The 26,678-nt window shown below is 43.5% G+C and overlaps 1 protein-coding gene and 1 long non-coding RNA gene across 8 annotated transcripts in view; one reads left to right on the top strand and one right to left on the bottom strand.

Annotated features, from left to right (window-relative positions):
• Positions 1-375: 375 nt before the first annotated feature.
• On the bottom strand, positions 376-1,446 carry LOC116184196 (uncharacterized). The gene is made up of 2 exons (XR_004148952.2): positions 1,393-1,446; positions 376-1,107 (listed from the first exon to the last, which is right to left on the bottom strand). It is a non-coding gene; the product is annotated as an uncharacterized LOC116184196 (long non-coding RNA).
• A 79-nt stretch (positions 1,447-1,525) lies between these two features.
• MORC2 (MORC family CW-type zinc finger 2) overlaps positions 1,526-26,678 on the top strand; it is a 51,735-nt gene continuing 26,582 nt past the window's right edge. For 2 of the 7 annotated variants that reach the window (XM_021536774.3, XM_021536772.3), the window contains exons 1-9: positions 1,840-2,003; positions 8,156-8,209; positions 9,658-9,692; positions 10,658-10,726; positions 18,958-19,048; positions 20,571-20,679; positions 21,881-22,040; positions 22,122-22,233; positions 23,443-23,568. In XM_021536774.3, coding sequence (XP_021392449.1) covers positions 1,918-2,003; positions 8,156-8,209; positions 9,658-9,692; positions 10,658-10,726; positions 18,958-19,048; positions 20,571-20,679; positions 21,881-22,040; positions 22,122-22,233; positions 23,443-23,568 — 842 coding nt within the window. In that variant the 5' untranslated portion in view covers positions 1,840-1,917. The other 5 variants (XM_021536776.3, XM_021536773.3, XM_077787097.1 and 2 more) reach the window with 5 other exon arrangements.

Below are 26,678 nucleotides of genomic sequence, written 5' to 3'. Positions count from 1 at the left end.
GGGTTGGAAAGGATCTTAAAACTTACCTTGTTATACCTCCTGCCAGGTGTATATACCCACCTACAGGTGTCCCTGTAGAAGGGACACATTCTACTAGGCCAGGTTGCTTCAAAAGTCCTGTCCAACCTGGCCTTGCACACTTTTGAGGGAAGAAGCACACAGTTTCTCTGGGCACCCTGTGCCAAGGCCTTGCCACTCTCCCATGGAAGCTTTTCTCAGTATTCCAACAACCCTGCCCTCTGGCAGTGGGAAGCCATTACCCCTTGTCCAAAATCCCTCTCCAGCTCCCTTGGAGCCCCCTGAGCTACTGAAAGGCTGTAGAAAGGTCACCCTGGATGCTTCTCTTCCCCAGGCTGAATAATCCCAACTCCTATAGCCTTTTTTTTCCCCCTCTAATGAATTAGAGGATATTAAAATTTTATTGATGGAAAATGATCAGACAAATGTCTTTTTCTTAACAAAACCATTACCTTTTCCCTTTAGTACCCTATAAATAAAGTATCAAATAATGTTTATCCTTTTAAAATCTGCAATCTTACATGTTTCATTCTTGCTGGACATTGTTCAAGAAGCAATATGTCACAATAATTTCTGCACAGACTGAATTCCTTCAGATTTTGGATATTAAGTTCAGATTCCTATTAACTAAGACATAACCATGCTGTTTCAGTGTCCAATTCAGAAGAACGACTGGGTGTGTTTTTCCACCGGACAGGTTAGGTGGTCAGACAAGTATTCCTGGCCATCAGGGTTCCCATTTTCAGGCTGCATTTTGCGGGGGGATGGAGGGAAATGATCAGTTCAGGACAGGTAAGAGCCCCCGAGCTCAATCCCTTCACATTTCAAGATGAACCAAAAGCACAGAGTCGAAGCAAGAATATTTATGAATTTTTATACCCCTTACATTAATTTTTTTTTTGCAAGTACGGGCACTTTCAGGAGTCACTCCTCGGTCACTCTGCAGAGTCTTCATCAGCGGAGCAGGACTGACATCCGCCGAAATCCGCGCGGAGCCTCCTCAAGAAACGAGCGGCGGGATCTTTCCATCCAAATGGGTCCTGGAGCCACTCCCGGCGTTCGGGACCGGCGGGCCTCACCCACTCCAACCTGGCAGCAGGCAGTCACCGCCAGCCGGTGCTCTCCGTGCACGCCGCCGGCACCGCGGCGACGGGGACCCCGGCTCCGGCCAGTTCGCCCAGGGTCAAAGGGGTCTCCCACTCCCAGGCCAACTCACCGCGGAGCCCGGCCTCACTATAGCCGCTACCCCGCCCTGAGAGGCCGCGGCGGCCGCTCCCGCAGCGCTCCGGCGCTCGGGCTGCCGCCGGGACGGAGCCCGGGGAAGAAAGAGGAGCCCGCGAAGGGCCCCGGCGCGGCCGCGCGCACCGCACTCACCAACCGCCGCCGCGCCCGCGCGCGCCCGTCACGCGGCGGCGCAGAGCCCACATTGGCCGCGCCGAGGCACTTGCGTCACGTGCCTCTTCTTGACCAATGGGGGGCAGCCCCGTGGCTCCGCCCTGCGGAGGCAGTTGCAGCGCCGGGGTGCGATCCTAGCGCGGGGAGACAAAGTAGGCCCGCACTGCACCGCACCCCTCACCCCTCACCCCTCACCGCACACCGCACACCGCACACCGCACACCGCACACCGCACCCCTCACCGCACACCGCACACCGCACACCGCACACCGCACCCCGCACCCCTCACCGCACACCGCACACCGCACACTGCACCCCTCACCGCACACCGCACACCGCACAGCGCACAGCACCGTACCGTACCACACGGGGGCGGCGGGGCGCGGCATTACAAAGCGCGGCGCAGCGCCGGCTGCTCACCCGGCGGGGGCCGTGCCCTGCAGGGGGCGGGGCGGGCTTGAGGCGTGCACGGCCGGCGGTGCATGCGGCGCGGGCGCAGGCCCGATGGCGGCCTCTGCCGCCATGTCCCTGGGCAATTACAGCAGCCTGAACCGGGCCCAGCTTACCTTCGAATACCTGCACACCAACTCGTGAGTACCGGCTGGGGTGAGGCGGGCCCGCGGCACCCGGTCTGCCCGGAGCCCCAGCTCAGTGCGATAGGCCTGGCCGAAGCCACGCGGGCCGGTGGGCCTGAGCGGGCCCCTGCCCCCGGCCGGACGCTTCGTGGTCCTTCCGGGAACCGGCTGTTGTACCTCGGGCAGGTCCGTGGGTCACGGAGAGCCGTTGTGTGGGGACAAACGGCCCCAGGAGGAACGGGGAGGCCCCATGGGCAACCAAGCCCGCACGGCCGGACTTCTGCGCAACAGTGGGTATGCGCTGTCATGCTGGCCGCCATCCCTCTGCAGCATCTGGCTTTGTGCGTGACTGAGTGTTTTGCAGGTTTATTTTTAACAGGATTATGATACTCTTTTTCCAGTCAGGTATTTGCATGTCGCCAGCGAATCCCCCAAAATAACACCTCTTGAGAAGAGGCAAAGCCATTATTTAAGATGAGTTTCTTGTGGGCGCATGTCTAGAAAATGAAAAGCACCATCAGGGAGCAGCGCTTAAGCGGGCTCAGGCGCCCATCAACACCTGTCTGCTGCTCCTAAGCCTTGTAATGGCATGTATAGAAGAGATGGAAGAGCTCATTCTGCCCGAACTGGAAGAACTCTGTGGAACCACTTAGCATTTGCTTCATTTTGATCAGCTGGTCATGGGCATAAGATTATCTGATGATGTTCTGTGGAAGAGTTGATTTACGGTTATCCACCAATAGAAGAATAAATAAAGTGCAGATTTATCTTTTTGTTTACCTTTTCAATATGTGAAGGATCACAGTGGTCTACCGCAGTCTAAAGAAGGCACAGAAGCACGGGCAACTTGATTTCAAAGGATTTTTGTCTGGTTTTGTTGGTAATGAGATACATCTGCAGGAGCAATGCAAGAGCAGTTAAGACTAATCTCACATATGTGAAGACCATTACAATCCATTAATTTTCAGAATCAGGAAAGTAATGGGCTTTGAGCAGGGAAATAAACCTAGTAATGGCTCCATGTCACATTTGGGTCCGCTCTTTAGTTTGGCTGGTAGCAGTTGTATATGGATTGAACAATCTGGTGCCTGAAGATGGACAATACTGAGTCATGTTATGGTGCTGTTGTTGATTTGTGAAATTCTCATGTCCAGCTCCAGAAGACAATATTTTTTTATGGATAAGAAGACCGTGCAGATGATGGCAGTGCTCTGTCAGCAGCTTGTGTTTGCCTGCAAAACTCCAGAATTCTGTCTGCCTTCATAAGAAGATAAAGCCTGTGCTAAAGACTGAGTTGTTGTTGCTACTGCTCTCATGTATATTAAAGCTACTTCATGTTGTCATTGTGCTTACGCTGCTGTCTGCTTGTGGTGTGCTGCATGTGTGCAGTAATACCTGCATTACTGAATTCTTGGAAAGAGTTGGAAGCCAGTGCTTGGATAAGCCAAAGCCGGGGCTCCTTGTCGGTCATGAGCAAAGAGCCTCTTGAGGTTATGGAAATAAGTGCATAAGTGAAATGCTTCCTGAAGAATGGCAATGGGAGTAATGGAAGTCATTATAAAAAGAAAGAAAGTACCAAACTAACCCATAACAAACAACCTCTCCTGCTCCTCCAGTAAAAAAAATGAGCAAAAAGAAAAAGAGCCAATCTCCAAATCAACCCAAGGCCAGTATAGGGATTTTGATACAGGAGACTTGTCTCCTCTGGACTGCTCTCTTGCTGAGGAAGATCATCCTATCTTGGATAAATTCTAGTTCAGTGCTGAGTGTGTTCTCATAGTCAAGGAGGTGGAAGTTCTTTAAATTACAGTGAAAGACCAACCATCTGGCTGCTAGGGTGCAGAAGAAAATTATGCTCTCCCCCCCCCCCTCCTTTCTTAAGACCTTTCAGAAAAGTTTCCATACGTCTAACTCAGAGCACTCAGTCTGGAGTGCTTTACGGGAGACAGTTGATCAGGTCCCTGAGCTTGAGGACCTGCAACAGATCTTTCTAATGGCAGCTTAATGCTTACATGTCTGATGGCACGTGGAGCCAGAGCATCTAACAGCATCTACATGAGTCGAATAAGTTGCACTATTTGTTAAAAGTAGAAATATTGCTGTGCTTTTCCAAGTACATTACTTGACGAATAGTGGAGACAGACTTTTTATTAAGTTCTGTAGTGGTGAGACAGAGGGCAATGGCTTTAACCTAAGAGTGTAGATTCACACTCAGTAGGAGGAAGATGTTCTTCCCTGTGTGAGTGAGTGAGGCCCTGGCACAGGGTGCCCAGAGAAGCTGTGGCTGCCCCATCCCTCAAAGTATCTAACGTCAGGTTGGATGGGGCTTGGAGGAACCTGGCCTTGTGGAAGGTATTCCTGCCCATGGCTGGAGATGACATTTAGATGACCTTTAAAGGTTTTTTTTTCAACCCTTACGTTTCTATGTTGAAGTACTTTTAAATCCTAGAATGAAAATCAGTGTGCATAAGCACATGAAAATTACATGTGCGTTGTTTTATGACTTTCTGGCATCACCTGCTTACCTTTCCAATGGTTTTCCTTAACAAATGCTGTAACATTAAGATGCTTCTAAAGTTACTCATTGAGATGATGCCAAAAATATAACAGAGACCAGCCAGTTTGCATATTTTGAATATTTATAATAAAAACTAGAATGATTTTGTTAAAAGTTGAGGATAAGCCTTTAGCTTGCAACTTATGTATTGTTGTGTAACTAGAATTGTCCCGGTGAATACAGTTGGAGTGGAAGAAGGTCACTCAAATAGACTTCAAGATGACTAAATTATGGACTTGAAGAAAACTAGTAATATCAGACCAACAATATTTCCCTACTCCCCTGAAATTCCCCCTTCTTGTGCTTTTTGTCTGTTTTGGACCAAAACAGAGTGCATTACTTAGAGAATGGCTGTTGTTCCTGGTGCATGTGCCAAAATAAAACATTTTCCCAGATGTGCCCTCCTTCAGAAGAAAAGTGAAGTCCTAATTCTCTCATTACTAATTAGGTACTTGTCTGCAGAGGGGAGTCCAACTAGGTTCAAGCAGGAGATTCCTGTAGTAACTTCTCACAAAGCAAGTTTTTCTTCCCTTGGGACGTTATTCCAAATTATTTTTTGTAGAGCTCTTTGAAGTTGGTCGTGTTTTAGAGCCATCTAACTTGATCTTTTGTCACCTATATTTCAATAAATTGCCAGTGTTGGACTCCCTTTTTAGATTCCTTGTCAGGCCTCCAGTTCTGCATGGAGCTGGCTTAAATGGGACATGCACACTGTGGGATGATCCAGGCCAGTCTTTGTCTACTCAGATGAGCTGTTGTTGACACTATGGATTTTGATACTACTTTACTCCCTTCTATATGTTGTTTCACCCCTTGTATGGCAGTAATAGTTGTATTTTGGATACTCTAATGCATGTTGTTGTTGCCTCTGATGATGTCTATCTAAAATAAACTCACCGTGTTTGCAGGTTACTTGCAAATTCTGAAAGGCTTCATTTTGCCAACAGTTTGTCTTGTTTTTTTGAAGTTGTGTTGCAAGTAAAATAATCCCAAACTTTTTTGAGGAGGTGTGAGAAATGTTCGCTGGTTAATCATGATGGGTGTGAAATATTTCAGGCACTTTTGACTGTGAGGCAAGATGACCATGGGTTTGTTTGAGATGAGCTAAATAAATCACACCAAAGCACTTAATCTGATTTAAGTTAGATATTGACAAGTGTATTCAAATTCATAAATTGAATAGATGACTTTTATAGTATATATTCATTTCTGTTAGTGATAAATAGCTGGGGTGAATTTCACTGGCTTGTAGCAGGGTTTCCAGCAAGGTTTCCCTTTGCTTGTGTCAGCACAAGAGGTTGCAGTTTTGGGAGATGACCAAGATCAATAGTGTCAGGCTATGTGGAGATAATTTGTTTTGCATTTCTTACTATCTGTAGCTATGCTATCAATTATTTTGTTCTATCATCTTTCTTTGGAAATCCTTGTTTGTATCTTATTTGCATATTTTCTTTGAAGTATTCCTAAAATTGTGGAGTAAAAGGTGCTCATAAAGCATAGTTACTAGTGCTAAAGCATCCATTTGCTTATGGGTTACTTCCTAAATAAAATTCTGTGATGTTGATCTGTGGAACTGAATAGACACTTGTAAACTCAAGAGAACACTTGAAATCTGTAATCATCTTACATATCTGCTTACTCACCTCCGCAGTGGAATGGGGAGGTGAATGCTACAAGACTAAAACCCATGGGCTGAGAAAAGAACAATTCAAATATTGGAGTGAAGAAGCATATGATAATAATAGGAAAAAGAGAGGAATAAATCTGAAAAATCAAGTGATGCTCAATACAATTGCTCAGCACCTACTGACCCATGCCCTGCCTGTCCCCCAAGAGTGATTGGCCCTTCTTGGCCAGCTTCCCCGGTTTGTAGACTGAGCAGAACATTCTGTGGTACAGAATATTCCTCTGACTGGTTTGGATCAGCTGCCCTGACCATGCTCCCCTCCAGCTTCTTGTACAGCTGACTAGCACAGGACTGTGAAAAGTCCTTGACTTAGGTATGCATGACTTGGCACCAGACTTTGGTGTGTTATCAAGATTCTCACACTAAATCCAAAACACAACTAACACCTGCTGAGAAGAAAATTAACTCTATCCCTGCTGAAACCAGGACAGCAGGTAATCTTGTTCAAAGGAAGGAACACCAAGATTGTATTCCTATGGAAGCTTTTTGATTGGGTAGATAGTCTTCTAAACACTGTTCCCATTGGTCTTGTCTCTACAGGAGAATGGAGATAGGGAAATCTCTGTTCCCATGGTTTTAGTGATAAGTTTAAAGCCTGATGTATTTTGCTCTGAATGGAGCTTGGGTTGGTGGGTTCAATGAGATAAACCTGAAGATGAATATGAAAGGTTTTTTTTATGGTTATTAACAGTGTGGACAGCTATATATTTTATGTGTGGGAAGTACCTATGTGTCTGTTCTTGGAAGGCTGAAAATTTGAAGAAATACCTTCTTTTTGGTCACCTGTTGTCTGTATCTGAAGGTTTTGTACAAACTGAAATGTTGATAAAACTGGTTTCTGAGGTCTTGGTCTCTTCATTGAATAACCTAGAGGAGTAACAAATCCCATCAACTGTTTCTCCATGTCTTTGCTGTTAACCTTATGGTGGATGTGGCTCATCTATGTTTGAAAAAATTGTTAGATTTTGAAGTTAGGTTGCCAGCTTGGCCATGAAGTGGAGATATGGCTTTTATGTCAACAGACAATATATTATAATGATTTTTATTAGCTGCTTAAGTTTTTCTCACTTTTTGTATTATTTCAATTATTGAGGCATATAACTAATGGCTTCCAAATGGGAGGTGCTTAAAAGAGGTGGCAGTTGTGAGGCTGGAAACTAAACATGTCTCTTGAGATTGTGCTGAAGTGGTAGCTGAGTTCATTATTTTAGTGTGAAGTTGAGAAAGTGATGTGGTACAGTGGTGTCAGAAGACTCTTTCTCTGGATTAGTAGCAGTTGCACCTGCTGGATGTTAACCAGGATCTGGAAGCATTTTTCTGTCACAAATAACTTCTGCAACTAACTGTGTGCAGGGGGAGACTCACTTTGTTCATAATGTTGTTAATATTTTGTTGCCCAGAGTGGTTGTGGCTACCACATCCCTGGAAAGTGTTCAAGGCCAGATTGGACAGGGCTTGGAGCAAGGTGTCCTTACCCATGACAGGAGGATTGGAAAGAAGTTAGCTTTAAGGTCCGTTCCAACTCAGACTGTTCTGTTATTCTATGATAATCCTTATCTGGCCATATTTACTTACAGGCAGTATTTAGTTGCTGTGAAAAGACCTGTTATTGTGCTGTATAAAGACTTCCATGAACTGTTGACTAGGTTGTAGGGTGGTTCATCAAATCATCGTGTTCTTTATCATATCTGTGTAGCTGCAATATGTTTGAGACCATAGTGAGCTGCAATTTGGGGCAGACTGGCTGCTGCATGGCTGCCTCTGGCAGACAGTAAATCACTTGTTCCTAGTCTGCTGTGAGCCATATCACAGTGTTGTACCCGTTTGACTGGATTTGTTTAAAATATAGTTGAGATTCTTGTTTGTTTAAAGGTCTCTTTTTTAAGTGTTGGTGTAACTCTGCTGGTTTCTGTTTCATTGCAGAACTACCCATGAGTTCTTGTTTGGAGCCCTTGCTGAACTTGTAGATAACGCCAGGTATGTACCTGAGACTGCCTAATTTCTAAGATAACTTTGGTTAAGATTTAATTCACTAATGTATTAGTTGATCTTAAGCAATTTTCACTTCTAGTAGACTTTACAAGAAAATAGAAGACATTGCTGCAATTAAGTATGAGTATTCCACTTGCTCCTCTTATATTGCCACATCAACCCCCTAAAAAAAATGTATTCCTGGAAAGACATGTTTGAATGAATCCTGGAACAACTCGTATTGGAAAGGAAATTGATAGCAGACACAAGACAGATTTGAAGAAAAAACTAGTCTGCCTTTTTGTGTAAAGAAATTGCTAAAATAAATATTGCAGGACCTGTGACTCTTCTGATATCTAAAAATCATAATATCAAACATGACAATGAAAATCAAATCAGAAGTGGGATGCTGAAAAATAGAGCAAGAACTGCTGAAGGAATTTTGACACTTCAAGAGATATGGTCTTTGGAAATTGCAGGTGTTGGGCCACCTGTCTCACCTGTGTGTGGGAGGAATCCCTGCTATAGCGACCTCCCAAGTCTTGTGTGCTTTTCTCTTGAGCTAGAGGAAGTACTGTCATGGAGCACTACAAAAGTATTTTGGGATTGTTTTCTCTCAAATGTGGTTTGTCACGGTGTGCATTTGTCATTTAAGGAGCTGAAACTGGGGCATTTTTGAGTTGGAAAGCTTCTATTTAAGGAATCAGCTCTGTGTGTGTGTGTGTGCACTCGCATGTGAGCTGGTGCTGTGTTCAGGGTTGCAACAACGTAGGAAAATGTAGGGTCTTCGGGGGTGGTTTCCCCTTCACCTCTTAATTCCCCTCTGGCTATGGAGAGGTTGTCTTTTGGGAAGAAGTAGCTAGGCTGGGCTAGAGGTGCAAAATTGAAACAAAGTGGCTATGGCATTTGTCAGGTGGGGCTTTGTTACAGCTCTATAACTCAGCAAACAAAGAGGGAAGAAGGAAGTAGTGCTCTACATGCTGTTCTTTCAAATACAGAGGAGGATGCAGTGTGTGAAGGGACTCACTTCAGTGATCTTGTAATGACAGTTTCCTGTAACAATCTTGAATGTATTGGAATGAAGCTTTATGTGGAGTTACTAAACCTTTTGTAGACAGCTTGACAGAAAAACTATAGGTGTTGTTTGTTTTGTACAGGAGGGAGCTCAGAAGTATGTATTCATTTGATTCCCAGCCCCAGAATGACTTTTGTTAGAATGCCAGTGGTACTTCCTGTCACCAGAACTGTTTGTGTGCTAGCATTGTCTTAATGCAGGAGTTTAGGTTCAAATAGCCAAATGTAGAACAATGTTTTCTGTCAGTGATGACTGTGGGGCCTCTGAGGACTTTGATCTGTACGGCCAATTATTTTGGAAATGCTTGTGTATGCCTGAATTTTTAGCTTCATTTCTGTTTTAACGTTTGGATATCAATTGTGCTTTTATTTCTCTGCAGAGATGCAGATGCCACGAGAATAGACATTTATACTGGTAAGTCACGAATGCTGCTTCCTTGCATGTCTGCAGTTAAGTCAGTAGTTAACTTAGATTTAGGCTACATATGTATTTGTCCTGTATTGAATAAGAGTGAGAGTGCTTATTCCCAATCCTGGGGTCAGTACTGGGCCCCTCCAGACAAGAAAGATATTGAGTGGCTGGAGCATGTCCAGAGAAGGGTAAGGGAGCTGAACAAGGGCCTGAAGCACAAGTCTGATGAGAAGTAGCTAAGGAAGCTGGGGGGCTCAGCCTGAAGAAAAGGATGTTTGTGGGGGCCCTTCTTGCTCCTACAAATCCGTGACAGGAGAGTGCAGCCAGGTAGGGGTTGGCTCTTCTCCCAGGTAACAAGTGACAGGAACAAGAGAAGATAGCCACAAATTGTGGCAGAAGAAGTTTAGATTGGATATTAGGGAAAATTTCTTCGCTGAAAGTGTAGTCAGACACTGGAACAGGCTGCCCAGGGCAGTGGGGGAGTCACTACCTACCCATATTTTAAAAATATGTAGATCTGGTGTTTAGGGGCATGGTTTAGTGAACTCAGCTGTGTTACATTTGTGATTGGACTTGATGATCTTAAGGGTCTTTTCCAACATGAATAATTCTATTGTTCTACCATTTCTTCTGTGCCATAGTACCTGTTGTCTTTCAAAAAGGAATGCCTTTACAAATATCTTGGGGAAGCAATTAAGTCAACCTTCATCTGAGGTCAGGTGAAGCGAGTTGCTCTTTGTAGTGGATGCTAAAAAACTCCACTGACACAATACAGTTTTATAGTGCAGTTTTGTAGTGAAGAAGTTCTTAGTCATCCTGTAACAAAAATCTGGTGCTCTTTCTTACAGCTTAGCCATATTGCAGGTTTAAAAGTCCTATTTGTTGTGTTACTTTTGTTGTTAACACCAATCCCATTTTATGGTATTTTTAACTTCTGCTTATGGGAGCTGTGACTACTTCTCATGCAGAGCGACGAGAGGACCTACGAGGTGGATTCATATTATGTTTTTTGGATGATGGAACAGGAATGGATTCAAGTAAGTGACAGAAAGTTATACCTGCATTTGCAAGCTGAGGTTTCATGTTGTGGTTTAAGTTGAATTAACAGCTTAATTTCATTGAAAAGGACATGTTCCATGCCTGTATACATGTTTCAGCCTCTCCACTTGCTCTTTCACACCATATATACATATCAAACCATTTACCTCTTCCATTGCAGTAAACTAATCTGGTCAAAAGAAAATTGTTTTGCTGCATTATAGAGTTGGGTCAGCCTGGCTTGAAGTTTCCCAGTACACTGAAGTTGGTCTTGGGCCTGAAGGGAGAATTGTGGAGCAAGAAGGGGGAACAAGTACAAGGTTTGATGGCATAAGCTTTTTCCCCATGTGGCTGCCAGATGATTGATGTATCTCAACTCTAACCAGAAGGTGTGCTATGGCAGAAATTAAGGTTCTGCTTTGAAAACAGTTTGCCATTATTTCATCATGGACATTGTGTCTGAGATCAATACTGGACAATATAAAACCTCAGTAATATGAGAATATAGCAAATGTATTTCTGCCTTGTAAGTATTGCTGTAAATTAGTGTTGTATCTAGCAGGAGAAAGCTAAAAGCTTTTCTGCTTTACTTTAGCATCAATGAGCACCGTCAACCCACCTTTGAGTCTTGAGGACTGGTAAGTCATCCTGTGAGGAGCTCCGTACAGGGCAGAAAAATTAGGTGAAATTGGGAGGTGAATTTGTAGAAGACAAAGGAAATGGGTAAATAAGCAACAACTAACGTTTTTGCACTGATTCCTCAGTACTTTTAAGTTCCTGTTGTGATATTTTCATAGTTCAATCCCAGCTAGCAACTCAGCCATACACAGGTGCTTACTCCATCTCCACTGGGACGGTGGAGAGAATCAGAAGGGGGTAAAATGTGAAAACTTAATGGGTTGAAGTAAAGACAGTTCAGTAGGGAAAACAAAAGCTGTGTATGCAAGCACCGCAAACCAAGGAATTCATTCCCCACTTCCTATGGGCAGGCAAGTGTTCAGCCACCCCCAGGAGAGCAGGCCTCCATCATGTGGAACAGTGACTTGGGAAGGCGAATACTGTAAGGCCACATGTGCCCCTCTTGCTCCTACTTCCCCAGCTTTATCTGGTGAGCACTACATCAAGTTGCATGGAGCTTGGAGCAATGTGGTCTAGTGGAAGGAATCCTTGCCCATGTCAGGGTGTGGAACCAGATGGTCTTCAAGGCCTGTTCTAATCCAAACCATTCTGGGATTTTATGATACTGTTTGGTATCCCTTGGGTCAGTTGGGATCAGCTATCCCAAACTTGTCCCCTCCCAACTTCTTGTGCAACCTAGCCTGCTTGCTGGTGGTGCAGTTTGAGAAGCAGAAAAGACATTTATGCTGTGTAAGCTGTGTTCACTAATGAAAACCCTGTATTAGCAACACTCTTCTCTAAAATACAGTCCCATGCAAATTAGCATGGAGAGATTGAACTCTGTCCCAGCCCAAACCCATATAGATATGAGCATTTCATTCAATTTAATATGTGCTTTAATCCACAGATTTGTGACTTCCATTAAGGAATTTGGTTTGAAATCTAGGTACTTTCTGTATATTCTTTGGAATACAATTAAGGATGCTAAATGGGTCTCCCAAGAGTACTTTTCTGCCACCGGTTTAACTGAAGGAAACAGTAAAGCCCCATCCATAAAAAAAAGCTATGAGATTGAAGTGTGGCCTTCTGATAACCCTTAGAATCAGGCAGAGGAAAATACAACCTTCTCTGTCTGTGTTGAAAACTGGAATGTGCCAGATGTCTGTTCTAATACCACAGAATTTCATGGCAGCTTTTATACAGTTATTGCTTCTGTAGTGCTGGTGTTGTGACAAAATGGGATTTAAGTATTGACTATTGTCTTGGTTTAAGACAATTTAAGGGGGATGCTCTGAAATGAGTTATGTCCCCTTAGTTTTAACCAATCCCTTTCCACAGGAAATAAATGGGTAGAAATAAATGAAAAAATAACAGTTTACTAACAAGCAAAACAACAACAGGCACAAACTAACAGTAAATAATGACTAGATACAAAACTGCTAAATGTCATGGACTCCCTGGGAACAAAGAGAAACTCAAAATGACAGAGTGACATCTTTCCCCAAGATGATGCTTGCCGTGGACAACCGTGTGCGGGAAGACAAAGGGAAAATGGCAGCAGCCCTCCCTCTTATCTCTGGGGCAGCAGCTCGATTGGTGTACACAGCTGGCACGCTCTGGCAGCTGGTACTCCATCAAGGACTAGAACCTGTGGAAGGACTTCACCTTCGTCTTGGCAGAGGATAGCAGGGCAGCCAACTCAGACTCTGTGACTTCTTGCATTAGCTGGGTGCTGCTGGCAGCTGTAGCAGCTGCAGGGACTGGGGCCTCTTCACTCCTCCTAGCACCATGCTACAGCTGCAGACAGGTGTTGCAAAATTCACTCTGAAACAATTTTCAACTGTGAAATAGTGTCCCATTTTGTAGCAACAGTTGCTACTGTTGTGAGCACAGAAAACCTACCTGAAAAACCTCCTCTGGAGGTCAGAGAGAAACAGAGGAAAAAAATGCCCATAGCAGAGCCTCTGCCTTGAGCAAAAGCTATGAGGGGAGAGAAGAAGGTCGGCCTGAATGCCTTGACTTTAAAGAATTTGACACTCACCTGCCCCCACCCAGAATCCTGTGATTCTGATTCTGGCCACACCACCAGGTCTTAAAGAGACTTTCAAATTTGGGCACAGATAGATATGAAATACAATAATACTTGGGTTACCCAGGACAGCTATTAAGTGGCTTCTTTAGACTAATCTTTCAGCTAAATGTTGAAGAATTTTATCCTGATAGCCTGAAATGCTCAGTAAAGATTTGTAGATACTGTGCGTTGCAGGGGTATTTCACAGCGCTATGCATTGTATATAGCAAATGCCACGTAATTCATGTCCTTGGATTGTCTTGATGCTTGACCAAGGGCAGCCAGGTGGAAGCTCTGTGTGCTGCACCATTTGCCTGTCAGCATGGACAGAAGCAGCTAAGGAGAGTCTTTCGTTTAAACTTGCTGTATGGGGCTCTCTGGTTCCATTCCTGGCTATAGAGGTATGAGCTTTAATTTCTCATAATGCAGGGTCTACCAGTTTTAAAGATACCCTGAAGATCTCCTATATGACTTTAAGAGATGTCAGCAGAAAACTTTTATTTGGACTTTTCTCCCTCCATACAGACCTTGCTTCAACACAAAGCATGGATCTTGGGAGTGTTTTATTTTTGTGCGTGATAACTTTAATTAAAAATTGTTTTTATCATACACAAAGCTGACATGTTAAAAAGAATACCTCTATGACTTGCTGTAGTGCTGTTGGAGCCCATGCTAGCATGGGATCTTCCCAAGTCAACTGGAAGGATGGCTTGGAAGGCTGCATATAGTGCCATCTGGGGATGATGGGAGAATAAACCCAGTTGCATCTGGGCACTTCTAAACTGAGGGAAGAGCTAAAGGGCTCAAGTTAATTGTTCCAGTAACACATTCTTTGTGTTACTCTGTCTTGTTGATGTTCTCTTTGGTCTTGTTCTGTCTTGGGCAATTCCAGATTTGTCTGGTGGGCTCTGAAAACAGAAGGATATAGTGAGACAGTTGGTCAGATTTGATTACTCTGTCTGATGGCTTCTGATTAGCAAGACAAATGACAACTCCTCATTTCTAAAAAATTAGGGGTGTTTGTCAAGTGATTCCCGCTACAGCTGCATTCAATACTCACTTCATTGGTTCTCTTAATGATCACTCTGGGTTGTGTGGTCTCAAAATCAAAATACATTTGTACTCAAGCTGGAAACATCTCATGAGTTATCATAAGGTCCAAGGATTCAGTGATGTTACAGGACAGCTCTTTTCAAAGGAACCATCATGTCCTGCAGAGAGATATCAGAGTTACAGAATCTTCTGAGTTGGAAGGGACCCACAAGGATCATGGAGTCTGTCTTCTTGCCCTGCAGAGGACACCCCAAAATCCCACCCTTTGCCTGAGAGAGTTATCCAAATTCTCCTGGGGTTCTGTCAGGCTTGAGACCATGATCACTGCCCTGAGGAGCCTGTTCCAATGTCTGACCACCCTTTTGGTGAAGAACCTTTTTCTAATTTCCAGTATTAGTAAATATATTATTATCCAGTAAATACTCTCTGCCCCCAGTACAGACAATAATAGTCCAAAACTTTGGCTCTTTTGTAAGGAACTACATAGGAGTCCATAGAAAACCAAACAATAGATCTCATACAGCATATCAGATTTCTCATACTATCAGTGAAATCACCACTCAGGCTTGAATTTTTACCTAATGCCTGGCTCTGGAAGTGCTGCATGAATTTAAAGAATCAAAATACAGGTTGAATGATTCAATTAATCAACTTGTAGGTTGAGAAAGTATAACAACTAGTTTAGGAAGTGACTGCAGTTTTATTCTTAAGCAATTGAAGAAAATAAATCTCTGCCTGGCATTTTTGTCACAGAAGTGCTCAGGTTGGAAAGTGCCCCAATGATAATTTCTTCCAGCCTTTCCTGGGAAAGGGAAGAGATGATTTAGCACCCTGTCTCTCCAGTGGTGGGGGACTCCACCACATACCTGGTGATGTTGTTCTAGTGATTGATTAAATGACTGATTGATCTCTAAAAAATGTCTTACTTATTTTAAGAAAAAACCTCTCCCAATCCAACTTGTATCTATTGCCTCTTTTTCATGTGGCTCCTAGGGAAGGGTAGCCTTTGTAGCTACCCTTTAAGTGCTGAAATACTATGATGGGATTCCCCCTGGGCCCCCTCTTCTCAAGGAAGGAGACCTAGTTCTTCTCATAGAACAGTTTCTGCAGCCCTCTGATAATCTCCTTTGCACCCTGTTCAGTCTGTCTGCATCTTTCCTGAATTGAGCAGACAGAACTGTACACAGTACAGCATGTAGGGCCTGACAAACAGGAAGTTGAGTGGGATAATCACATTTCCATCTCTTTGGCAATGTCCCTGTGGATACAGTCCAGGATCCTGGCTGTTGTGGGACACTGCTGGATCATACTCAGCTTGTTGTCCTTCCAGCAAGGCTGTTCCTCCCAACCTGCAGATTCCAGTCTGTGCTGGGCTCTTGGGTTATTTAATCCCAGGTGGAAGACTTTGCAGTTCCCTTGAACTTCAGACACAATGTTGCTTGCCCATTATTCCAGCTGGTCCAGGTGTCTTAAGAAAGCATTCCTTATGTGCCCAATTTACCCCCATTAACAAAACTGGTGAGGATTGAAAAGCGCCCCACTGTCCAGAACCTGTATGGAGATGTTGAGCAGTGTGGGGCATAGTGTCAGTCTCTGGTGTCTCTGCTTGTGACAGCCTGCCAGCTGGAGTGAAAACCATTGATGATCACTTCTGAGCATGAACCATGAGCTAGTTCCCTACTTTTTTTGTATATCACTTGCCCGGTCTGACCCCAGTTTATCCAGGAGCAGGCTGTGTTAAACTGTGTCCAACACTTTCTTGAAGTCCATCCAAACAACACCCACTACTCTCTCCATATGGACAGAAAGTGGTGCCTTGTAGAAGGTGACCAAATCAGTCAGGTGTGACTTACCTTTGTAAACCTCTGCAGACTTAACCCAGTCACCTGCCTTGTCTGGCTTCTGATACTTTTTAAGAGGGCTTATTCTGTTGTTTTTTGAGAGATTGAAGCAAATATATCAGGTCTTGCTTTTTTTCAACTGAATTTTTGAAGTTTGGAAACTCAAAAAAGCTTTTGTTTTAATGGAAGCAGTTAATTAAGTAGTAGTGTCTTGGTTGCTTTATTAGTATTTTAGTATTTAGTATGTAGTATTTTAGCAGTTGCTTTATTTGTATTTTAAAAATACTGTTTATCCAAGGCTCACAATGGTGAGGAACTGGAACTTTAGACTCCAACTTTAGTTGGAGTTTAGACCAACTCCTACTTTTAGAGTGCGTACACACTTGTGTGTGTGGACAGTGACTCTTGGGGGCCACTTTCAGGGGAGCAGTCTACACAATTCTCAAGAGAAAATGTCTCTTTAACCTTGTTTAAGGTTAAATGTTTAACCTAAACATTGATATTTCCTCTAAAGTTAACAGAGTTTAAAAATAAATTACAGGAACATATGTCATAAATTACAGGAACATATGTCAAAGCTATTTGTCAGTCACTGTCTGTTTCCAGTCATTACCCAATGTGGAGTTGGTGTCCTGTGTTTGTTACAATGACAAAAGACCTCACAGCATTTCCCTTGTTCCCCTCTCCTCGGGAAAGGTCAACTTAACTTTAGGCTAATTTCCCCCAGGTAATGAATTAAATCCTGCCATTTTGAGTGAATTTTTTCAGCTTGTTTTTTTCTCTTCTTTGTTTTGCATAGATCTCCCTCACCTATTTTTATTGCTGGGGAATTTGGCTTTTTTAAATCCAGTAACTCTGAGATACAACAAAACAAAAACAGTGTGACTAAAATAGCCTTAATTTAAACACCCTCCAGAGCCTATAAAGAGCTGGGGAAAAAAAAAATTGTGTCTTGATTCTTGGGGGGATATAAGTATTAAATCTCTCCTAAAGACAGCCTGTAGAGAGGTTCTACCTCACATTCCCCTCTGCTCAGCATCACCTTCATCCCTCTGACCTGAAAGAAGAGTCATAATTGGGTGGTCTCAGATATCCAACATTGAATGATAAACCATCTGGTCACCTTTCCTGAGAGGGAAAGTGCTTTGGATAATTACTTTTTAGCCTTTTTAGGCTTCCTAAAAGTTTCTTAAAAATAGTTACTGAAAAAATGCTTGTAGAGCAAAAAGGTTCCAATAGTCCTCTTTTTAATATGCCCTATCTACTTTCCTTACCAACATAGTAATAGTAGTTAGAATAATAATAATTGGATGATGATGATCATTATCACCGACATCCTTACCCAGATCTCAAATACAAGACATTCCAGTGTTATCTTTCTTTGGCTAGAAAATACTACAGTAAGCTACAGGGAAGGCAAAGGTACCCTTATCCAGTCCAAAGCTGTTTCTGGAATAGCTGTGGAGCTCCACTGAGAACAACTGCTATTGAGGCAGCGAGGTGTTTGCACAGATGTTCTCCTGTATTTGTGTCTTTAAATCTGAATATAATTTCAACTGAAAATGGCATTCTGATACCAGCTCAGTGATGTCATGTCAGACCAATGGTGTTAGTACTGAATATTTTACTGTAAAACTGGTCAGTGCCGATAGGCCTGTGTGAGTCTCCTGCATGCTGAAATTTAGCTTGTCCATGGGCTCAGCCTCCCTGGAGTTGCCTTGTGGGGTGAGTGATGTCTTGTGCTCCCTTATAGCTTGTGTATGCATTTGTTTTTACCCCTGATATTAAGGCACTTTGTGTTCCTTGTCTCTGGAATTAAACTTTATTTCTCCCAGTAAACTGGTGAAATGATTATCTCTTGGGGGAAGGGAGGGGAGTCATTCTGTCCTAGTGGTGATGTTAAAAGGCTTTATCCCTTGAACAATAGAAAGGCTGGAACTAAAAATAACAGACCCTCTTAGCTGTAAAGCCATTGTGTCCTTTCATTTTGTCCTGTGCTAATGAAATCCTCTGCTATTTGCTGTACGACCTGCTTATGTTGACTTTCTCCCCAGGTGTCCTGCTGCCAGGGCTCCAGCAATCTGCTGCCAAAGTTAGCTTGTGTCCTACTAGTGCTTTAATTAACCAGAGTGTTCAGTTCAGCACTGTGAAGAAATAGCAGTGTTTATTCTGGATTCCTGACCTTTTTAATAGTCCTGACTTATGCTCTGGTGTTCTCAAGTGTGTTGTGTCAGTGGGACATGGGATACCACAGACCCACTGCATCTTAGGGTCTTAATTTATGAGAATTAACAACTGTGGTGGACACAATAGATCATTTTTTTATGGATTTTTTTTTTTATTTTCAAAAAGAAACATCTTCATGCAGTTCAGATGGGACAGTGAACTAGGCTGAAACCTAAAACTCTTTCTGTCAACATCATGGACCTGTACAAATCTTCTGGTAATATCAGTGCCTTCAAGCAGCATGTATCTCACAGGGCTCTGTAGTACAGCTTCAGGATGCAGCTTCATCTTGGGCTTCTGGCCTGTTTTCTGGCCTATTTCCAGTGGTGAAGGAGTTATCTTCTTTCCCTATCTAAAAGATGTGTCTGTTTGTGTCTGGACACTGAAATAAGCCTTTTTTGTTCCCTGTCTCTTGTTGCAGATGAAGCTGCCAGTGTTATCCAGTTTGGTAAATCAGCCAAGCGATCACCTGAGTCCACTCAAATCGGGCAGTATGGGAACGGCTTGAAATCGTACGTACAATAAGAGCCAGCCTCCTGAGACTGGGGAGGTCATAGTCCAGGTGATCGATGTACTTTTTGCTCAGAGGTGTGTAGCTTTTTTCCCAGAAAAAAAAAAAAAAAAAAAGATGAACTCTTAAGATCCCCTGGTTTGGTAGACAGGAGCTCTCTCAACATCTGCTGTAGATTTCCAGTGGCCAAGAAGGCTCTCTACAGCTGATGATAGTGATTTGGCACTATGTTTGCATAAGGCAGAGGGTACAGGTAAGAGCTTGGGGAAAATAATGGAAGAGCTGGAAACAAAATGGTCATCTCCCTGTTACAGCCAGGTAGTAAAATTTGAGCAAAATAGTGCTGCAGCCTCCCAACAGGGAAGTTGTCTGGTGCAAAGGAGATGGACTTAAACCAAACAAATACAGAGAGAAGGGGAATGATGGAAGCAATGAGAAGTAGGATTAAGTGCAGAGGAGCACATGTGGGAAAGGAATCCTACTGGTTGGAGTGGATTTGCTAGGAAAGAGAAAGAAGTTTGCTGTGTTTTTGGAAAAGTTACAGGGCTTTGTGACTTACTCCAGCTGTTCCGTTTTGTGCTCACCCATGTGGCTTGATTATATGCATCCTATTCGGTAATCAGTGGGACCCTGTAACCTGCGGGGGAAAAATTAGGGGATCTTGAGACACTGTTGGTTCAACTGCAGTGCAGGACAGATCCCAGATCCTGACTGTATGCTTCCAGGACAGATCTCTGTCCTTTCTTAACCTTGAACAAGAGGTGGACTTTATTACGTCTGAGAAATGCTGCCTGAAGCCCCAGCATGTGAAAGGTAGGTTGTGGTATCACTGTGGTATGGATCTAAGCCAGTCTGAAGAGAAATGTGCTGATGTAACACCAATACTTCTTTTGATGCAATGTTAATTGTTACCTGTTAAGGTGTTTTGAATGAGCTTGGTAACAGGATAACTTGGTAGAGAAGATAGAGAAGAGGCAAAGACACTATTTCGGATAGGAGAGTGGGGAGGAGGAGGGTACTGTCCCTTTTTGTGACAACAAGCTGCTAAGCTGCCGTAGCTGAAGTGCCAGTAAAGCTTTAGTTAGGTTAGGAAATTAATTTTCTGTCTCCAGACTACTGCACTTGATTCTGGGTACAGTGAAATGAGGAATATGCTTGCTTTTGCACTGACATTTCTGCTCAGAGATTTGAAGGTTATTGCCACACCTCAGTTGTCTTTTAATTTTTTTTTTATATTTTTGTTTAAATTTTCTACATAGCATGAGTCTACAATGGTGTGCACCTTTTCATTGTGACTGGTGTTAAATGTTTTGAAACATTGTGAAAATGCCCAGATTGATATGCCTTCTAAAAGGAATGAGATGTTTAGAGAAAAATGGTAGTTGCTGTTTCAGCCCTTCTGCCTAATTCTGGTTTTGGCATCTCAGAACTGAACATAATGGGAAGAAAGCTCAGTAATGTGGCCTGCATTCTGAGCAGTGTGGTACATCAGGTGTAACACACAGTTTGATCTCTGTCTACAGGGGTTCCATGCGGATTGGGAAGGATTTTATCCTGTTCACAAAGAAAGATAGCACCATGACTTGCCTCCTCTTATCACGGACATTCCATGAGGAAGAAGGCATCGACGAGGTTTGCATGTACTTCTTGTAATGAACTAATATAGTGAATGCTGCCTCATCTGAATTTGCCCAGCTCTCACAGAAAAGTCTGTCAGGGCTGGTTCTGACTCTGATGGGATCAGTGTATGGTTTTCTTTTGGCATTATGCTGTAGAGCTTCTGCAAAGTCAACATTTTTTTTTCCTTTTGGTTTTAATTCTAATTGAGAAATCTCTCTAGAGGAAGCAAGTTTGAAGGGCTTGTTTCAGTCACTTAAAGATGTCCTTATGCTAAGTTCAGGACATGCCCAGACATCTTGCATTTCCTTTTCCCATGAAATTTGAGTTTGAGAAATATTTAATTTTACTGCTCTGATTTGATTTTGTGTAGAGAATTAAAGGTGTTCAAAGTTGCTACCCACAGGTCATTAACTGCAGGTGTGTCTTCTTACACATATTTTTGATTTTTAATAAAAAGTCAGTGTAGTTCTACCTATGAAAAACTTGTATATTTTAATAGCTAACACAGGCATTGTTGTTCAAGGCAAGGTTGCTAATTTAAATTTGTACTGGGGTGGTATCTCAGAAAGCATCTTCTAGTATGAGGGAAGGATTGAAGGGACCTGTGCAGAGAAGCTGGGGAGGGGTAGTGCATGCTGGTAGCCAGCCTATGACTGAAGCAGGTTGGGAAGAGTAAAGTAAGTCTAATTCCCACAGCAGCTCTGCCTACGTTTTTGGATTGACCACAGTTCTGGAATGAGATTTGTGTCCTTGATGTGCAGCTGCAGTTTATAATTCTATCTATATTGTTACTCTAAATGGCAGAAACCACCTTGCTAGCGTCCTTTAAAAAATCAAAGACTGACATCAGGATTAATATGAGTGAAGGATATCTGAGTTCAAGAGAAGAATTAAGCCAGAGTGGGATTTTTTTAGTTTTGTGAAAGTTGCTACATGGGAAGGGGAAAAAAGCCATTGAGTGTGAGTAGCCAGTACCATACACATGACTTGGGAATGGTTCACTCTGAGACATATTTTAAGAAGGCAACTCAGAGGCTAGCAAAGAGGGTCTCTGAGCATTTGACAGACATGCAAACTACTGAATGAGCTGGAAAGAGCTCTCATGATGACTTAGGGGGCTGTCAGAAGGAGTAAGTCACTGGACCATGACCTGCAGGAGGGGCTGACTGCAGTGGGAGAGCCTGAGTCACTCTCAATACAATGGGGTTTACAGGTCATCGTTCCTCTACCCACCTGGAATACATGGAGCTGTGAACCTGTGACTGACAACATGGAGAAATTTGCTATCGAGACGGAGCTCATTTACAAGTATTCCCCTTTCAAATCAGAACGGGAAGTGATGGACCAGTTCAGTAAGATACATGGCGAGAAAGGTACATGTGGATGGTGCAGGTCACAAGTGAGGTATTTGGGGTTTTGTTGGGATTCACCTGGTTGACTTGTTACTTGCTCAGGCACCCTGGTGATCATCTTTAACCTCAAACTAATGGATAATGGAGAGCCAGAGCTGGATGTGACTTCTGACCCTCAAGATATTCAGATGGCAGAAACACCCCCAGAGGGAACGTAAGTGTGACTAGTGTAACGGGCCCTGATCAAATTTGGTGTAGGGCTTGTTATATACTGTGTACATGGGTTTTTTTTTTTAAATTCTCTTTTTGTAGTGAATTAGAGAATTTAAAAGATCTGTAGTTTGTTCTTAAGCAGTTTGGGGTTCATGTATGCATCAGCCCCTGGGTGTTGTGGCTGTGTTTGGGGTAAATGCCTGCACTGGCTGATCTTAGCTTAGCCAAAGCAGAAGACTCAGTGTCCTGTAGGCATCATAAAAAAAGGAGCCCTAAGCTTCATGTTTCATTTTCTACACCTACCAACAATGTTTTCATCAGAATGAGAGCTGGTTGTGAGTCAGTGCTACTCCCAAATTGCTGTTCAGGTCAGCTTCTATGGGTGGATGGTATGGAAGGCAGGTGGGGTGTATTATCACATCTGTCAGGGAGCAGGGAGCACTTCTCCCTGCAGAGGGTCAAGAAGAATGTGCTCAGAGGGCAGCTGGAAGAGCACAGGCCCGTGTTTAGAGAGAGCTGAGTGTTTGCAGAGTTGATCACTTGTAGCCTGAAAACAAAAAAACTGAGCTGAAATGGGCCAAATGCTTGATTAGGTCTCAGAGCTCCATGGGCACACCTAGCAAGCTTTACCTTTTTGATGAGATTACGTGCTTCTTCCCTGCAGTGCTTGAATTTTCCATAGGAAGTTTCGGACTCTGTAAAGCAGCTCTGTCTATTTATTAGAGTGATGTCACTGAGCAAATTCTTGGGGTCGTCCAAGGGATCTCAGCATCTTTAATGCCTGTTTTTAAGGCAGGCATGATTGCCACTGATCACTGCCTCTTCTTTCTGATGTTGTGGTACCGTGTGTGTCAGTGAGTAATGCAGATTCTTTGGCAGTGTACTGCTAACTCACTGAAGGGTGGAAATGCTCTGATAGGTGAGCACACTTTTAGTCTTAAATAGTCCCGTTTATACCTTTGGCCATTATTATCCAGATGTATTCAAACTCCCTCTTCAGGCTGCAGTAACATGAGTATCAGTGTCTTGTAACAGTAGTTATGATGTACAGCTCAACAAAGAGTCTGGAGAAGACGTAAGTAGGAGAAGAATTAAAGAAAAGCTTTACTTAATGTAGCTTCATGATAATTAAAACAGAAAGACCTTTCACCTGTCTGTTTTGCTCAGGGTATCTCTTGGGCATTTTCTGAAATACATGGCTCTCTTGCAGCAAGCCAGAGCGCCGCTCCTTCCGTGCCTATGCTGCTGTGCTTTATATTGATCCCAGGATGAGGATCTTCATCAATGGACACAAAGTACAAACCAAACGACTCTCATGCTGCCTCTACAAGCCAAGGTTAGTGTTGCAGGTGTGTGGGACCATTTGGAGTTAGAGAAAAGATGTAGTGTTTTGCTCTCCAGGTGTATCCTGCATAATTCCATTTCTAACCCTAGTGCCACAGAATCGGACCATAAGAGAATGGCATGGGATGTTGACATTATGGGAAGAGAGATACATAGTGGAAAATCTAATGCCTTTGAAAATTGCATGAGTCATTGGTGCAACTTGGCTCCCTTTCAGAGCAAACAAAGAAATTGAGATCCTGGTTGTATGAAATGCCATATTCACACAAAACTGTTGGGTAACTGTGTTGTTGTTTTTGAGCAGAAGAAGGAAATACATATGGTGGGTGTTAGGTTTATTTCCAAAAAGAAACTAGACTGAGCTCTTTGAAACAGTTGCTTTTATATGTAGGTAATCCAGGTTTGAATAGAGAATTGAGAAAAAGCTTTCCCTATATTCCTTTTAAATCTTCTTTAACAAAAAATGTGACAGTGAGTTGAGTGTGCTGTCAGTTGGCTGAACAGAGACTGGAAAAGGTTACTGGTATGGGAGGGGAAAGGGAAACCTGTATTTCAGTCTGCTTGAGGCAGACTCTCTTTGGGAGCACACAGTCTGCATTCTAGATATCCTGGCATAATTTATTTGAATCAAATAGTAGTAATTTTGTAGAGTAGGGTGACAAGTGTCCAGACTGCTCCCTTTTGGCTGGGCTTCTCGATGCCAGCTTTGGGCTCCAGAAGCTGTGTGGCCATCAGGACAAGCCATCAAAGCCTTCACTGTGGGTTCTGAGAGCCAGAACAGCTCTTGGGGTAGATGCCACGCTGTCCTCTGGGCAGGTTGAGGAAACTCTTTTTCCTCAGGAGAGCTCAAATCTGCCTTGGGTGGCTCTTTCCAAAGGGAAAATCAGTAAATCAGTCCATTCTAAAAGTGGTTATTTTGCTTTTACTGCCATAGGTGTGGGGTTGTTCTACATTTTTCTCCCTGAACCTGCTGAAAAGGGTCACTTAAACCCTCGCTTTCCCTTTAGAGCTGAAGTCAGAGCTCACCATCCCCATTTATCTACTAGGTGTTGAGTACTCCGCAGGTTAATACTGGGTTAATCCCTTGCATTTGTGCCAGTGCTGTTTTGCTTGTGAGTGCACAGGGGAAGGGACCTCCATGGAGTCAGCTGACAATGCTCAGTTCTTTAAGATGGCTGTGTTTCTGGCCCATTAGCCTGGGCCAGGTAAATGTTGAACCTTCCTGGTCAAGCAAAGGGATGGGGAGCAGACAGTGGAGGTGCTGCTGCCGTACAGCCCGGTTGTCTGGGACATCTGAAGGGCTCTTTCAGAGGGGACTCCCTCCTGCTGTCAGTCAGGTTGCCCTTATCTCTGAAGGAAAAGCCTGTACAGTGGCTTGTCTGCAGGTTCCAGTGTTGGTGTTAGTGGACAATGAATGGAAATCAACTGTGGATTTAGGGTATGTAAGTGCCCTTACTGAAAAAAAGGTTTTGCAGCCCTAGCACTGTTTTTCAGGAATAACAGTGCATTTCCTGAGCAGGATATTTGTTTTCTGTTCATCACCATCCATGTTTCTGTGGGAGAGGCTTCTCCTCACCTTTCTGGAGCTGATAACGTCCTTATGGTAGGGGCTGGCTGGTTTTGTGGGGATCCTTCACCAGCCTCTGCTGTTGTGTTACTACATTCCCTGCTTCCCTGGGAGTGGCCTGTGTCTCCTGAAGGATTGCTTCCATCTCTTCCCCGGTATCTGTTGGATCTTGTTTAGCAATATGGGCTGTGCAGGTAGAAATAGCCAGGCCACATGCAAGGCCTGTGCCTCTGTGAGGACACTCCAAGGCAGTAGAAATGAAGCATGAAGCTTGTGATGGTTCACAGTGCCATCATCTGGGACACCCCAGAGTTGCTTACAGTGCTCTCTACAGCAAAGGAGTGCTGAATCTATGGTCCCCCCCCAAGTGCTGCCCTTGCCTGCTGAGCTGGGCATGGGGGGGATAATTCAGCTTAACTCTGCTTCTCAGTGTTTTTATTTTCCCCTTTGAAGTCAGGCAGATGTGGGTGAAGTAATGTAGTTATGCCAACATATTGAAAGCAGCCTGGCTTTCAGTGTGTATTGTCTTTTGGCCCCAGATAGCTTTCATCAACCTTACATAGGTTAGAGATGACGCCACCAAAATCCTGACTCTTTAGCTCCTGACATGATGAAATCACCATTATTTCTGGAAGTCTTAGCACCTGCTTGCTTTTTCCCCAGGGAAGAAATCCTTACAAATAGCAGAGTTTAGCAAAATGTATTTCCGGGAACTGTGCTTGTGGTAATAATTTTCTAGGTTTGGGAGCAAGGGATTCCTGTTGGTGAGACTATGTCTGATGTCAGCACCAACATCCATGTGTGTTCACCCAGAGAAACAAACCTAACTAAAACTTTTCATAAGTACAAGGTTATTTCTCACAAATCCTGACAGTTTATCTGCCATTTGGAGGGAATTTTGTCTCTCATTAGGATCTAAGCATGATTCCAATCCATTGGTCAGTCAAGTGTTACATCCCTATGTGTTTTTGCCTCTATATAAGAACAGCATTTCTAGTGGCTCTTGCTTTACCTAAATACTGGAAAAATTAATCCTATCCATTTGGGATGGGATTTTCCTCTTCGTATATCCAAAACCTTGTGTCTTAAGGTGATCTGAGTTCCTGCAGGCTCTGCTTGTCCTAGGTGTCATCTTTCCTTGTGACGTGCTTGGAGGTGATGCACATTCATGATCTTCTGCCTCACAAACACCAATCTCTCGCTCTTCAGCAGTCAGTGAATTTGGATCTGTATTTGGCATGTTAGCACACAAGGAAGGTGAAACAAGCTGCTTCATCTCCAGCACAATTTACAAGGTTGTGAGTCAGATACGAAACACACAGAAGTGTGCTGAAACTTGAAGTTCTGATCAAATTGTTGTTTTGCTTTGAGATAGCCCTGTGTGAGATGGACCTATCAGACTGCACCCATGGACAGCTGTTCACATGAAAGATTATTTAGCTGTGGTGGGAGGATTTTGAGAAACTTTCCATATATATTCACTCTTCCTTTTTCCTTCTGAAGACATTTCTCTAAGTCTTGAGGTTTGCTACAAG

The sequence above is a fragment of the Lonchura striata genome, chromosome 18 (assembly GCF_046129695.1).
Source record: "Lonchura striata isolate bLonStr1 chromosome 18, bLonStr1.mat, whole genome shotgun sequence".
NCBI classification, from domain to species: Eukaryota; Metazoa; Chordata; class Aves; order Passeriformes; family Estrildidae; genus Lonchura; species Lonchura striata.
The sequence above is the reverse complement of the archived record's forward strand: the minus strand, read 5'-3'. Positions and strand labels throughout refer to the sequence as shown.